The sequence below is a fragment of the Myotis myotis genome, unplaced genomic scaffold (genome assembly GCF_014108235.1).
Source record: "Myotis myotis isolate mMyoMyo1 unplaced genomic scaffold, mMyoMyo1.p scaffold_m19_p_9, whole genome shotgun sequence".
Taxonomy (NCBI): Eukaryota; Metazoa; Chordata; class Mammalia; order Chiroptera; family Vespertilionidae; genus Myotis; species Myotis myotis.
In genome coordinates this window covers 72,395,318-72,411,906 of record NW_023416401.1, presented here as the reverse complement: position 1 = coordinate 72,411,906, position 16,589 = coordinate 72,395,318, and the positions used below count along the sequence as shown (strand labels likewise).

Sequence of the window (16,589 nt, the reverse complement as noted above, 5' to 3'; positions counted from 1 at the left end):
GCTATCACCATTCTTCTTTCTGCCTCTGTGATTTTGTACCTCATGTAAGTGGTATTTTACAGTGTCATTTGGTGACTGGCTTATTTCAGTTACCAAAATGTCCTCAAGGTTCATCCATGCTATAGCGTGTCAGAATTGCCTTTTTAAGGCTGAATAATATTCCATTGTTTATATGCCATATTTTGCTTATCAACCCAGCCATTGATGGGTCGCTTTTATGTTTTAGCTATATAAAACATTCTTTTTTACACATTCTCTTCTACAGGTATACAGTTGATTATATTATACTAGTAGCCCAGTGCACGAAATTCATGCACATTAAAAGGGAATTAATTGTCCTAACCGGTTTGACTCAGTGGATAGAGCATCGGCCTGCGGACTCAAGGGTCCCAGGTTTGATTCCGGTCAAGGGCATTGTACCTTGGTTGCAGGCACATCCCCAGTGGGGAGTGTGTGGGGAGTGTGCAGGAGGCAGCTGATCGATGTTTCTCTCTCATCGATGTTTCTAACTCTCTATCCCTCTACCTTCCTCTCTGTAAAAAATCAATAAAATATATTTTTTTAAAAAGGGAATTAATTAGCAGAGATATTTTAATATTGCTATTTGCACTTTCTCTATAATAGAAGTGTGAGAGATTAAAGGAAATTAGTAAAATGTATATGAAAATAATATATAAATTTTAATAAATAAACAGTAACAAAAGGATATAACAACAACAGAGGCATGATATAAAAACGACCACAATATGATATGAAAACAACAAAAACATGATATAAAAACAACAGTGATGCAAACAATGACTGATAAAGTGATTCAACTTATTCTAATATCTCCCTGTACACCACATTAAGAGTGAAAACACTTTCAGAGTGCTTGACTAATTTCCCTTGTGATGAAGTACTTAGAGCTTTAACTGTAACATCACATGCTCTTCAAATCGAGAGAAAGCAACATATAACTGACCATGTGCAAAAATGGGTTCAGGTAGGAATATGCCTACTTTGTCTAGAGTTTGTCCTTGTGATTTATTAATAGTCATCACAAATGCTGGCATCACGGGAAACCGTTGTCGAATCTATTTAAATGGTAGGCCAGTGTCAGATGGGGACAAATTAATTCTTCGAATCAGAACAGCCTCTCCCTCTGCAGATCCTGTTAATACATCAGCTTTGATAATGTTAGGTCGTAATCTTTTGATAATAAATCTGGTACCATTACAAAGACCCCATTTACTATTGAGATTTCTCAATAGCATGATGATTGCACCCACTTTCAATTTTAATTTATGACCTGGCATTCCTGAAGGAGTATTAAGAAATTCGATGGGAAAATTTTCCTTTTCAGCATCATCTGTGGAATCAATGGAATCATCACTCAAATATTTGTGAAAATCTCCGAGTATATCCAAATTTTCTTCATTTAATTTTTGAACATGCTCATTTTTTTGGACAAAGAATTGCACGTTTAGATATATATTTTTAATATTATCTATAGCAGTGGTTTTCAACCTTGGCTGCATATTAGAATCACCTTTTTATAATCCTGATTCCTGGGCCTCATCCTTTGGAAATTGTTTCTTGATTATGGGGTGGGGCCACAACATTAGTAACAAAGAAATAGAATTAAAACTTTATTGTGGGGAGCCGCTACAGTGTTTTGGACAGGTTCAAGCCTTGAACTGATGAGAGGGCACAGTCCTCTCATTGCCACATGCAAGTCTCAACTTGGAGGGCAGCGCCCTCCCAGCACAATTATAGCCAACAGCTGTAGTTGTAAGCTTGAACCTATGGTTTGAACACGTGGCCCCACGTGCCTGAGTGATGTGGACTTGATAGAGTTCAGGTGCATGTAGTTGAGTAGGATTGAAACCCAGGAGAATGTTGTAAACATCTTGATCATGCCCTTACTTTGCCTCGTAGCATCTGCTATAAAATAAAAGCATGGCTGTGGGCGTGGTCGCTGTCTCTCAGAGAAGCAGCGTCCCACCGAGACTCGGCTTCATTCTCTTGTCTGTCTTTTCTAAGCCTTTCAACCGCCCCCACTCAGGTTCACCCTTGGCTGTGCTGGTGAGGCACACTTTATAAAGATAATGCCTCCATGCTCCCAGGGCGGGTTCCTGCCTCAAACCCCGCCCTTACAGGAAACAGCTCCGGGAAACAGCTGGGGGGAGGGAGCAGCCGTTGCCAAGACAACTCCTGCAGGACTGACTTCCTTCCACTTGGTCACGGCGGTTCTGGTCATGATGAACACCACCCAGGATTTTTATATAAGTAGATAGATCCCCATTTTTCATTCTCCTTTTTTGGTTTCATTTCTCATACTTACTTTTACGTTTCTCAATAATCTTTATAATCAAATGCCTGCATCACATTCCATTGTGTTTCTAATTTATAAGTTATGAACCACTCCCCTAATATTATATTTTAGGCTCTTTCTGATGTTTTGCTATTGTGGATAACAGTCTTATATTGAATTTCTGTTTTAAAAATCTATTTTTTATTGATATCAGAGAGAGTAAGGGAGAGGGAGAGAGGGATAGAAATGTCAATGATGAGAATCATTGATTGACTGCCTCCTGAACCCCCTGTATTGGAGATTAAGCCCACAACCTGGGCAAGTGCCCTGACCAGGAATCACACCATGACCTCCTGGTTCATGGTTCAATCCTCAACCACTGAGCCATACCGGCTAGGCCTATTGTATATATTTTCATCTCATTTATAGTATTTCTAAAAAGTATAGTTTCATAAAAAAGGAATAAAGCACTGATATATGCTACAAAGTGGATGAACCTTGAAAATATTGTGCTAAGTTTAACAAGCCAGTTACTAAGACCACATTTTTTATATAAAATATTCAGAACAGGGAAACCTATAGAGACGGGAAATAGGTTGGTAGTTATAGGAGAGGAGGTGTGTTTTGGACTATCCTGTTGGGGAGAGAAATAAGGTTTCTTTCTGAAAAGATGAAAATGTTCTAAAAATAGACTTTGGTGATGTTTACACGTCTAAACGTACTAAAAACCATTGAATTGTATACTTTAAATAGATGGATTGTATTGTATTAAATATTTTTAAATCATTTGGGACTGATTTTTTTTCATTCAACATCACATTGCTGAGATTTATCTGTATTTTTTGTATTTGTAGCTCATTCATTTGACTGCTGCATACCACGGTTTGTATATGCATATTGTTGGATATACATCTGGGATGTTCTTTAGTGTTTACTATGGTGATTTAGGCTGCTATGAACATTTCTATACATCTTCTGGTATGTGTTTCAGTATTGCTGGGTATTTATCAAGGAGTGTAATTGCTGGGTCATATGGTGTGTGAATGTTCAGCTTTACAAGATGAAACACTAAATTCTTTTCAAGTATAATGATACCAGTTTACATTCCCACAAGCAGCACTTGATTTGCATTTCTCTTATCACTAATAAGTTAAAACATCTCTTCATATATATATTGGCCACAATATGTTTCCTCCTCAGTAAAATACTCAGATATCTATCCTTTGGCCATTTTTCTGTTATATTATTTGTTCTTTTTCTACTGATTTTTAGTAGTTTTTTATCTTTGATACAATTCCTTTGTCTTTTATAGGCTAGCATGTCTCTTCTATATGTAACTACACACACACACACACACACACACACACACACACACTTTCTTGGAAGTGTTGTCTAATGTAAAATGTTCTTGATTTTAATATTATCAAATAATCTTTTTTAAATAGTTAATACTTTCTGTGTTTCCTCTAAGAAATCATTGATGAGATCAATGTTCACCTTTGTTTTCTATTAAAGGTAGAGTCGTTTAAGGTTTTTGACATTTAAATCCTTGATCCATCATGAGTTGATTTTTTTTTAATTATTATATATTTTATTGATTTTTTACAGAGAGGAAGGGAGAGGGATAGAGAGTTAGAAACATCGATGAGAGAGAAACATCGATCAGCTGCTACCTGCACACCTTCCACTGGGGATGTGCCCGCAACCAAGGTACATGCCCTTGACCGGAATCGAACCTGGGACCCTTGAGTCTGCAGGCCGATGCTCTATCCACTGAGCCAAACTGGTCAGGGCATGAGTTGATTTTTTAAAAATATTATATAAGGGATCCAATTTCATCTTCTTCTACATGGAAAATTTTTTATATTCTGTTCCATTTATTGAATATCCTTTCCCCCAATAATTTGGCATGTCAACTCTGTCATGTACCAAAGTTTCAAAACTGCATGGATCTTTGCTTGGCTCTCTTTAGTCTGCTTGTCTGTCCCTGGACACTAAAGGGGTCCAAGCGTCTATCACTACTTGAGCCAAATTAAGCAGAGACCAGGTTGAATCATATATGAACGTTTATTCTAATAATGCAGGCAGTATGGAGAGAACATCAGGTCATCCTGTAAATTCTGCTCTAATATCCCCCTACTAGCCAGCTGGTTATATATATCTAAGGAAGAAAGGCTTACATGCAAGGGGGAGGTGGGGTGAGGGGAGGGCAAGGTAATGGCCTCAGGGTCCATGGTCCGTGTATCTCCTTCCAGGATCTTGAAATCCAATAACAAGGTACTGTAGTTAATTTTCAGTGATATTAAAACCCAGCTCCTCTAGTCCCTGGGACTGGAGAATAGTCAGAATTCCATAGGCAATCTCCTGGAGGGGGTATGGGTCCAGGGTCTGTAAGAAAACCTCTTATCTATAATTAATAAGGTGAATCATCTCTAAAGAACTGTGATTCTGTTCTTGTTGCATGCCCTTCCTTCCCTCTATCAGCACCACACTTCTTAAAACTGAATGAAGAGCACTATGATACACACACACCCCTATCTGCACTCTAGGCCAGTTTATGTGAGGGCTCTGTGAAAAAAACAAACACCACTACCACTAGCAACAACAACAAAATTTAAAAGAGCTGTATATCCTCAGGAGAGAGCCAGGTTTTACTTAGAACAAGAACATAATGTTCAGAATTATATAATTGGGTTTTTACTGATGATGTATTGTGAATTCCAGAGAATTTAGCAATAGAGAATTAAAGAGGGAAGGGAGAGGTTGGCAAAAGAGTGGCTATGCCATTAACTTCAGAGGATTAGAACATGGGAGGTTAGGAGGAATTTGATGATTAGGGGCTTTTTGTGGTGACCAAAATAAATAGAGATAAAAGGCACAAAGAGATTATTCCTGGTGGATTCCAGGCAGATTTTGATGGTGAGGCTGTTAATGTTGAGCATTAGGGTGAGAAGGGTATCTGCTGGTGCCATGGATGTGCCAAGTCAGTTCCCTTCTTTACCCCTTCCTGGGGAGGATCAAGTTTACGGTGAGCGCTAGAGATTTCCCCTTGACTCCTATTGACAGAGTTACAAGTGAGGAAGCCAGGTAACTAAAGAACACACTACGCGAATCCCAGGGCCCAGGGACTCACTCTTGGACCCTGTCAGGAAAGGATTAGCCTTGCTCCTCAGTGCTGCCTTTTGTTCCTACATCTTAAAATAGTTTACTATTTTGAGTTTCACTATGATGTATCTAGGTCATTTTTTGCTTGATGTGTTTATATTGCTTCGAATTAATTGTGTACTAAAGATGAGTATCTTTCATCAGTTTTGAAAATGTCTCAGCATTTTCTCTTAAAATACTACCTTTTCTTCATCTTCTCTACTTTCTCCTTCTGGAAATCCTATTTTATATGTGTGGTACCTTCTCATTCTCCATAACTCATATTTCCCATACCTTTGAATTTATGTAACATAGTGGGTAATTTCTTCAGTTCTGTCTTTCAGTTCATTAATTTTTTTCTTTACCTCATATAGTCTGCTGTTAACTTGGTCATTGACTCTAATTTCAGGTATGTTTTTTACTTCAGGAAGTTTTTTTCCCCCAAGTCTGTCTCATACTTTTTATAATCTTATTTTTTAATTTCCTCTTTTGTTTTTTTAATGTGCTGATTTTATATTCTGTATCTGAATAATTCCAGAATCTATAGTCTTTATAGGTCTGACTTCTATTATTTTGTTTCTGCTTACTCTGGTTCATATTGAATTTTGATTGTGATCTCATTGTTCTTGGATCTTTACCTATGGGAATTCTTTAAGGCCTGGGTCAAAAGTGCCTCTTTTAGAGAGTATTTGCCAGGTGCCTAAGGGCATTTCCAATCCAAAACCAATTGAAACCAAATTTTTGGATTGGGGTCTTTTGGCCCACACAGATAGTGAGAATTCCAGCCACAAACCCATGGATTTGTGGGCTTGTAGTTATAAATTCTCTGGGGGAAAATGTATTTTTACTTTCATTGTTCTGCCCATAGCCGAAGCCCAAACAGGCATGTATTCCCTCTGAGTTGTCAGAGGAGGAGCAGCACCCATTTGAAGGCACCCGTTAGGATCCTGGCTTCATAGTAGTGATCTCTGATGGGACATTCTACCATGATGTGGATTTCAACATTGTCTGCCGTCTCCTGGGCTAGCAGCCTATTAAAACCCAAGATCTGTTCTCCTCTATAGCAGATTAGTATTTGTCCCCAGAGAAAACTTCCTGCTCTGAGCTAGTTTCACAATTCTATCTAAGCTTTCTTTTTGTGGCTGGACTCTTAAAAATTCCCCTTTTTTTCTTAACTTCTTAGCCATTCATTTAAAAATTTTCATGTATTTTCTACTTGTCTGTAAACATTATATGTGAAAAATAACAGAACAAGTAGTTCTCCAGTCCTCTTTGCCATAAATTAAATAGAATGGCTTCACCAGACCTGGCCAGGTTTTTCTTCTGTTAGTATTAGGACAGCTTGATATTATGTACATTGTGATAACAAACTACTTGAAAGGCAAAGAAAACATACAAATAAAGTTACAGATAAATATAGAAACAATGATTCCCTAATGGGGCCCAAATGTCTTATACTTAAAGTCAGATTTTTAAGAATATTTGATTCTAAGAATCAGGGACAACTTGGTTCAGAATAAACTGAATTACGGTTAAGTTCTCACCCAATGTCTTTGATAGGTTTTGTGACTTTAAGTGAAAGTGTATAGTGAAGGTAAATTTTTTCATAGGCTAATTGATATAAACAAGAGTTAAGTCCTGTATGGCATCTCACGAACCTTGTAATAAAATGATGTTGAGTGAAATATTATTTGAGGACCTTCTATGTACTTGCAAATGGAAGGCATCATTTTAAGGGAGAATAAGGATATTTAGAAGTTCGAGTATGATAAGGTCAAATTAAAGACAAATGTAGAACAGTTCCTATATATTGACATAGCTTTTAGACAATTAGCAACATAAAGCATTTACATTTTTTCATTCAGCATGTAGTATCTTCTCTGGATACTTCATTGAATGCTATATATGAGAACCATTTCCCAAACTAGCGTGCCATTATCCTCTTAACCTTATTATTTGTATTATGGCTGTCTGTGTTATTTCCATGTAGTAGATATATAACAGTATTACCTGCATACAAAGGACATATGCTGGTTCTTCCTGATTAGTAATTTTTGCTGTTTACTATTGTTCCCAAACTTTTTAATTTCATGCATTGCTGCTCCCTGTCCATGAAGTTGGGAACAAATTTGACGAATTTATTCTCTCATTTTTACTTTCATTCAACAGACATTTATTATACCAGGCCCTCCACTAGCCACTAGTTACTTTTGGGTGGGGGGGGGGGGGGAGACTCTGGCCTCTACCCTCATGGAGCTTGCAACCTAGTAAGGGAGATAGCCATTAATAATAATAATTCTTAAAAATCACACAAATAAATATAAAGTTCCAACTGTGAAAAATGGTACAGAGAAGAATATAGTTTAGCTTATTCAGTATGCTTTAATGATAACCCTGCATGCGTAATTGCTTGATTACCATGGAGAGTAAAAACACACCACTGATAAAAATCCTCATTACTCATATGGACCTATTGTCCCTGTGACCTTTGTTAATTATATAAGTAAACTAGAGGCCTGGTGCATGAAAATTCATGCACTGGAGGTGGGGGTCCCTCAGCCCAGCTTGCCCCCTCTCACAGTCTGGGAGCCCTCAGGGGAAGGCGACACCCCATCACACCTCTGCTGCTGCCACTGCCAGCAGCTCAAGCCTCGGCCGGCCCTGGTTACCTGAGCCGTGGGCAGCTGGGCAGCTGCCATCCGAGACTTGCCTGCACCTCGGGCCAGCCCTGGGGGGCTGAGGGGACCAGGGGACTCTGGAGGCAAGTGCGTGGGGCAGGCCTGGCCATGCACCTGCCACCCAGGCGGGGCTGACGGGACCGGGCGCTGCTCTCTTCTTGGCTGTGGGTGCTGCCATCTATGCAACAGTGTGAGGGTCAATTAGCATATTCCCTCTATTAGATAGGATATGCTTTTCCATCTCCCTGACTATTGGGGATAACTCGACATTTTGAAGGGGTGCCTTTGATGCCAGTGTTCCTCAGGGCATGATTGGTAGTTTTCTCTTATACCCAGAGTGAATTCCATCCAAGTTGGGAGTTTGGGTAGTAGCGGTTAGTTACATTTCAAAAGCTACTTTTGGAATTGAGTGTTAATATAGATAGTTTGATTTAAACATGCCACCGTAAATAAAGTTCGAGCTATAAGTGTTCATAAATATTATCTGGATCCTAAGTCTTCGTAAAATATAAAGTGCCAGTTTCAGCCTGTATCAGAAATCTTAAAGAATGCATTTTGTTTTTTATAAACAAAACCCATTGTGCTACTTGGAAGTTATTCATGTCCGGCCCCTTGAAGACCTTTTGAATATTTCAAATGAGTAGCATCAAGAGAAATGTATAGTCTTGTTTTAGTTTATTTTCAAAGGTTATTTTTCTATGTATGCAAATTACCAAAATAATTATAAATGGATTGCACTTAAATTATTATTGTCATAATTGAGTCATCTATGTTCATGGTTGGCTTTGAAAGAGTTTTCACTCCTTATTTGTAGGATTATTGATGCTATTTTTAGCTAATCTGGCAGTCCTTGAGTATACATTAAAAATTTTTTTAAACAAAACTATGCAAAACTTAAAACAGAGTTGTTTTTCATTCACATAGTGGCTGCTCTCAAATGAGGCTAAAACTGTCTGAAGAATGTTCTTGTGCATATGCCAAGAGGCTTCTGGGATGGGCATATTTTTGAGAATTTAGAACATAAACAACTGTGATCTGTGGCAAGAGATTTAAATGACCTCATAATGATGATGAGAACAAAGCATTTTTAAGTTATCGTTGTGCTGTGTTAATCCATGGCAATGTATTTGTCATTTTACTATTTTGGTGTGTTATATGAAAGCCCAGCAAAAAATAATACAGACAGTATTTAACTGAAGATGCTATTTATTGTTGTAAATAAACAAAATGCCAGAAAAATATAAAATATTTCCTGGGAATAAATATTTCATGAATTATTCTAGAGCTATAGGACCTTTAAAAAAAACCACATGAATTGCTTTGGGATAAAGGCCATTTGTTTAGATGTTAAAGTTTTGATTCATTTTCTGTTGGAGAGAACATGTTCCAAACATCAAAGATCAAACAGTTGGCTTGAATAAGAATCCTTCCTTCAAGACAGATCAGTTAAGTGCTTAAGTACTTATTCTGTGTCTGGCACTGTCCTAAATATTATGGAATACAAAAGAAGGTGACTTAAGTTGCCTTTGGTCTAGTTGGAAGAAAAAGCATACTCAGATGAAACTTCTAAAGTGGAAAAGACATTATATAATCAAATGCCAAAAGAACCCCATATCATTTATAATACAAATAATGAAATAGCCTTTGTTTTCCGAAATGTCTTCTAATAATTGTCCAGAACAGTGGTTCTCAACGAGGGGTGATTTTGCCCCCCAAGGGGACATGTGGTAATATCTGGAGACAATTTGTATTTTTACAACTGGGGCTACTGGCTTCTAACGGATAGGCTAGAGATACTGCTCAAAAAAGTCCTAAAATGCACAGCATTATCCTTCATAACAAAGAATGTGTCTGGTCCTAAATGATAGTGCTGAAATGAATAACCCTGATGTAAAACCTACAAATGTCTGTGTTGGTCAGTTTTGAAGTTGTTGAACATGAACTCCCATCTTCCTTAGACCTCTACAGCCCCTATAAATGTTCTTTACCTGAGGCCCTTGGATCCTTGCATACAGATGAACATTGGGTATCTGTAAACTCCCTGAACATAATATGCAAGTTTTTCTAGTACATTGTTTCAGGGAGGGATTCCACAGCTTTTATAAAATTCTCAAGTTATGTCCCAAGAAAAGCCAGAACAGCTCCATGCCTATTATCGCCCCTGAAGATCTTCCAGTAGAATAAGATGTGGAAGTTTGGAAGACAGTGATATTGATGATTCTGATGCTATGTAGGCCTATGTGTGTTTGTGTTTTAGTTTTAACAACAACAACAAAAAAAGCTTACAAAGTTTTTAAAAATTAAAAGCTTTAAAAATAGAAAAAAGCTTATAGAATAAGAATATTAAGAAGGAAAATATTTTTGTGTAGCTGTATAATGTGTTTATGTTTTAAGCTAAATGTTATAATAAAAAGAGTCAAAGTTAAAAAAAAATAATAATAATAATGAATGCCCTGGCCTGCTGGCTCAGTGGGTTGGAGCATCATCTCGCACACAGAAGTTTGCAGGTTCGATTCTAGGTTGTAGAGTCAATCCTGGTCAGGGCACAGATGGGAGGCAACAGATTGATGTTTCTCTCTCACATCCATGTTTCCCTCCCTTCCTCCCTCTCTCTTTCTCTCTAAAATCAATGAAAACATATCCTTGGGTGAGGATTAAAAAAATATTTTTAAGTTTATAAAGTAAAAATGTTACAGTAAGCTAACATTAATTTATTATTGAAGCAAAAGATTTTTTAATAAATTTAATATACCCAAAGTGCACAGTATTTATAAGTCTACAGTTGTATATAGCAGTAATTTTCAACCTTTTTCATCTCATGGCACACATAAACTAATTAATAAATTTCGGCAGCACACCAAAAATATATTTTTTTTGTCAATCTGACAAAAAATAGGTATAATTTTGATTCATTCATACTGAACAACTGTTGTTGTGTTGGTTGTTACCACTTTTTTATTTGACAATCTAAGGGAGAAGAGGTCAGTGCCCCTGACTGAATAGTCAGGTATGCATGTTTTAAAAATTCTTGTGGCACACCAGTGTGCCATAGCAAACCAGTTGAAAAATCGCTGGTGTATAGTATTGTCCTAACCCTTCACATTCACTTACCACTTACTCGCTGACTCACCAGAGCAACTTCCCAGTCCTGTATGTACCATTTTTAATTTTTTATACCATATTTTTGTTGTACCTTTTCTATGCTTAGATATGTTGAAATACACAAATACTTATTGTGTTACAGTTGCCTACAGTGTTCAGTTCAATAACATGCTATACAGGTTTGTAGTCTAGAAGCAATAAGCTATACAGTAAGCCTAGGTGTGAGCAGGCTGTGCCATCCAGGTTTGTGTAAGGGCATTCTACGATGTTCACACAGCAAAACCGCCCAACATGAATTCTCAGAAAGTATCTTGACATTATTCGATGCATGATTATAATCAGAGAATACATTTTGTTGAAAAATATATCTAAACATAATACTTAATATTTTGGAGTAAATAAAATATTTCTTAACTTGTTTGGAAATTATACAGTAGTAGACTACCTTAAAGATTATTATTTAAACACATGTAATAATATAATACTATACATTTAGAATGTGAAACTCGCTTGTGTCCTGACCCTTTGGCATAATATATGTTATTTCATTTTGTTATTTGAAATCAACTTATTTTGTCAGGAATTGCTGCTTTCTCTCAAATGGAGATCCCAGTTTATATTTCCTAGGTGCTGTGTGTCTCTTGATTCGGTCAGAGATTTGGACCTAGGTGCTGTGTATCTCTTGATTCGGTCAGAGATCTGGACATGGTTTTATACATTTCACATTTCTCCTAAAATCTGCTCAGTAAAGAGAATTGTTTTTTTTCTTATAAGCAGCGTTTTGAAACTGAGAGTTATGTTTCTGATTTGGCATCCAAAGAATCAGAGTCCTACCATCAGTATGTCATAAAAACAAATCTACATAACCTTGAGTATACATACAATTTAATACTTTTCTAAGTCATAGAAATTCGGAGATTAAATCTGAGTTTAAAAGCCATGAAAGGGACCATAGAGATCATCTATTGTACTTGTTTTATGCTGCCCTTCGGGGCTCAAGATTCAAAGCACTACTTTTAGTTGTATATATTTGAATTTCTACCAAATATGTTCTTTGAGAGGGAAAAATGGTGTATTTGGAAGGGACAGTTGCATGCTTCTGATCTAGACCAACCTCATTTTGCAGGTGACAAACCTGAGGCCCTAAGCTTTAGATTTTACTCATGGACTTTACATTTCTTCATTCTAAGTCAAACCAGCATTTCAGATGTATCTGGTTATGGTATTTCGGATAACCAGGAATTCAGATTTCATATGTTTAGCTTCCTAGCTGCATGTTCTTAGGCAACTAAGAGTTCAGTAAGAACTAAGAGTTCTTACTGAACTCTCAGTCTCAGGAAAAATGAGAATTATTATATCTTTAAGATTGTTTTCATTATCTTAGAATTTAAAATGTATCTGGGAAGATTATCTGGATGGACCATGTCAGCATTTTGAATCATTCTATTACTGTTTTTTAAAGGGATTTTGTATCATATAAATATGAAACCCCTTCTTCCCCAAGCCCAACCATGACCTCCAAAGAAATACTACAAAGTAAAACAAACATCTTTATTATTAAAGGGGACCACACAGTAGTCATATTTTCTGTACTTTGGCAATAATGAGGGTCTCCATGGGCTGATATTATCAGCCTTGGGACTTTTTTTTTTTTTACATTCTCAGACACTCCAGCTATTACATAAGCCAGTTAGAAACATTCAGGAGCTGCAGAATACAAGAAACAAAGACTTTTAGAGTCTAATGAAATATAAGAGCAAATAACAATATTGAAAGAGTTAAACCATACGAAATGGAATGTGAACTTAGTGGTCCTTTTGATCTTAAAGATGTGGCCTGACAGGGTGCTTAAGGAGTGATTATGAGAATGCTTTCTTCCTGGGGTATTGCAACAGGGGTTGCCTTACCAATCAGCTTTTGTTAATCACCTGTTCCAGAATTACTAGAATCTCAAAGCAGTTAATATAGAGAAATGAAATTTGAGGCTAAATAAAGGATTTTTCTTCAGTGGCTTGATCATATATTAAGTTGATGGGTTTGTTTATTTATTTTGGTTTGGTTAGGTTTATTGTTGTTTGCTATTAGGAAATAGCTTTGATATAAGTCGATCCTACATTATTTTGTGATCTTGTAGTATTGCAAAATTCACTTTTGCATTTTACATTATTACTCTGTTAAATATATATAAATTACCTTTTTTGGTAAATTACATTTTAAATATAACTATTTTTATGTTTTTCCTTAGGTCTTAAAGAAAGTGCAGAAGAGATGGTCAAAAACAAATTGGAAGGAAAGGATAAACTGACTCCTTGGGAACAATTTTTAGAGAAGAAGAAAGAGAAAAAAAGACTGAAAAAGAAACAGAAGGTATCAAAGATAATTATGGCCAAATATTTATTGAACAACAGTTATGTATGAAACAGTACCAGGTGCTCAGCACCTATTATCACACAGTGTAACCACTCACTGGAGTAGGCCTTGTTACCATTGCAGTTTTAAGAAAGACAAAAAGGAAAATCTAATAGTTTAAGTGTTTTCTGTGAGGCTACATAATGTTATACAATGTCTGGTAAAAACTCAGAGCCACTTTAATCCACAGCCGCTATACTCTAAAATTTTGCATTTAGTTGATGTCTGGATATGAAACAGCTTGATTCTCTTTTGTTTTTGAGGAAAAGAGGTACATACAGACTTCTTTACTTGAGGATATATGCATATAAAAATTGTCATTAAGTCATTGCAGATTTAGCTTCTTTAGTGATAGCAGAGACCACTTAAGGGTTTTGCCACTGAAAATACTCTTGTCACCAAGTGCAGCATTCTATCAGTAAAGTCATTTTCTTAAGATGGTATCACTAATTACAGAATTTTACAACTTGAGGAATCTTAAATGATTAGTTCTAGTTGGTCCCTGATGTTTTATAGTTTTAGAAAATTAAGTGATTTGTCTGAGCTCTCACTCCAGTGTCTCTCTACTGCACTGTGTTCTCTCTCTCTCTCTTGTACTTTTGTAAAGCTGTGACTTTCAGGGCTTATAAAGATAGAGGGCTACAGAACTAAATGATACAATGGAGTACAATGATTTTTTTACTCCTAAAGTCAGTATTCCTGTAAGTGGCTAGGGAAAGGGGTAAGACCCCTACCCCATTATTGGTATGCTACCTCTCTTCTTCCCTAGAACTTCCTTTAAAACTAAGTAGGCAGAATAATTTCACAGGTCATTAAGCCATCAGTTTATTGGAAGACTTACAAGTGGGTCTCTGTAGGGTCGGTAAAGTAGTTCCTTTGTTCTGAGACCTTTAGCAGCTATTTGATTTTATTTATATAAAATAAATTATATCTTTGATTTTCATTTGCTAGGTGCCTTCCCTTCATTAGACAAAAACTGGGCACATTTTACCAATAACATTAAAAATACACCCCGTTTGTTCCAGACTCTGTGTTCTGTACTGGACTTGGTGATAGCAGATCCCTTCCAACTCCACAGGTTCTCCATATGTACAAGGATTTCAAGAAAATTTTTCAAGTTATAGTTTTCCCCTTTTCAGCTCTGTGACTTTAATTTTGATACTGAGAAATGTTTATTGAAGAAATGAATACATGTTTATGTGCCATAGTTGATAATAAGTATAGTTTAAATCTAAAAAACAGTTATACATGAGTAGATTTGAAGTTAGATATAAATGTTCCATAATCTTTGTTAGAAACATATTTTTGCTGAATCTATTATAATATTTTAGTGAAAAAAATTTAGACGCCCTGTTCTTAAAAGGGTATTAATATCATAATGAATATTTTTGGGCTTGCTGGGTCTTCTTCAGCGTGCAGGATGATGCTTAGCAATGTGCATTCTAAATTCTTCTGTTAAAATGACTCATGTTTTAAATTCCTGGGAATAAACTCAAGTCTGATCTTGGTTCCCACGTGTTCTGTTTATTTTATAGACTTGAATTTTTAATTAAACATGCTAATTTAGTAGATAGTCTATTCACATTTTATTAGCAACAATTTAACTAACGAGATTTGCTTAAAAATAGTCCAAGAGTACTTAGGGGTAGATTGTGGATAAAAAAAAGATATTTGCTGAAATTTGGGTGATAAAAATGAACAGGTGGATATCCCAACTGCTTTTACATATATTTGAATTTTCAAAATAACTGTTATTTTTAATTAACCAACAAATAAAGTGTTTTAAATAATAATTTAAAAGATAACCCATAATGTACTACTCATACTATTTATAACACACTGCTCTTTCTCAATTTTCTGAGAGAGAAGGCCACCTCTCTTCACTGACTAGCCATCTAAAAGTATTTTCCTCCTTTGAATGTCTGTATCATTTTATTTTTGTCTCTTCTTGCATTTCCTGTCTTGAATTATTACTACTGATATGTATGTCTATTTGTGTCTAATTTCTCTTAATAGATTGTAAAATTTTTAAAGACAAAAACCATGTATCTGATAACTTTCATTTCTCCCCATTGCCTTACATAGTTTCCTGCATTTATTAAGTGTTCCACAAATATTGGTTGAACAGAAGAATAACTTAGATGGGAGTTATTTTATAAACTGAACAATTAATTAACTGGTTTAATTAAATTATTTTTATTTAAATGTGATTTGAAAGAAATCATATTATTTTCCTTCATATATATACACATATATATATGATGGTCCTTGTAATAAACTATATGTGTTTTACATTCAACCTTAAGGCTCTTGCTGAAGAGTCCAGTGAAGATGAACTTCCCTCTGATGTTGATATGAATGACCCATACTTTGCTGAAGAAGTTAAAAAAATTGGTAAGCCAGCACACATTTGTAGTTTTCAATTGGAATCTAAAGAAAAAAGGTAACATTGGTTGAAACAGTATAAGCCACTCATTGTTTTAAAATTCCTAGTATTTGTATACCTCCCCTAGGGCCTTATAAGTAGGTCTGTCTTAGGGTATAACCACTGACCAGATTAAGAAGGGTCGGCCTGCTCCCTGTACATGCAAAGAGTAATGTCATTGCAAGAGGTTTTGGGTAACATGATTAATTTAACAGTATACTGGAAAATCCTTTCTGGGAAATATCCTTATAGACAGGTTGACTATAAAAGACTGAAAGAAAATGGAATAGTCATCTACTTGTATGCTCTCACTGCTTTTTTATAACGCATCCACTCTAGGTCTCTTTGCAAAGGCTATGGAGAATTGAAAATATGAAATAAATTTGTTTAGTGGATATATTTATAAATTTAAAATTTTTACATGGTGTTATATGAAAGTTTTTCTGCTCAAATATACAAAAACATCCATGTTTCATATTCTCTTTGCATTTATCCTGCTTCCTTATAACTGAAAAGCAACTTCCTCCCCTTTTTC

General features: G+C 35.9%; 1 protein-coding gene across 3 annotated transcripts in view; it reads left to right on the top strand.

The window, feature by feature from the left end:
- Positions 1-16,589, top strand: part of ESF1 (ESF1 nucleolar pre-rRNA processing protein homolog) — a 62,807-nt gene that overhangs the window by 36,668 nt on the left and 9,550 nt on the right. For all 3 annotated transcript variants that reach the window (XM_036322044.1, XM_036322042.1, XM_036322045.1), the window contains exons 10-11: positions 13,466-13,587; positions 15,936-16,023. In XM_036322044.1, the coding sequence (XP_036177937.1) occupies positions 13,466-13,587; positions 15,936-16,023 (210 nt within the window). The remainder of the gene's footprint in view (positions 1-13,465; positions 13,588-15,935; positions 16,024-16,589) is intronic.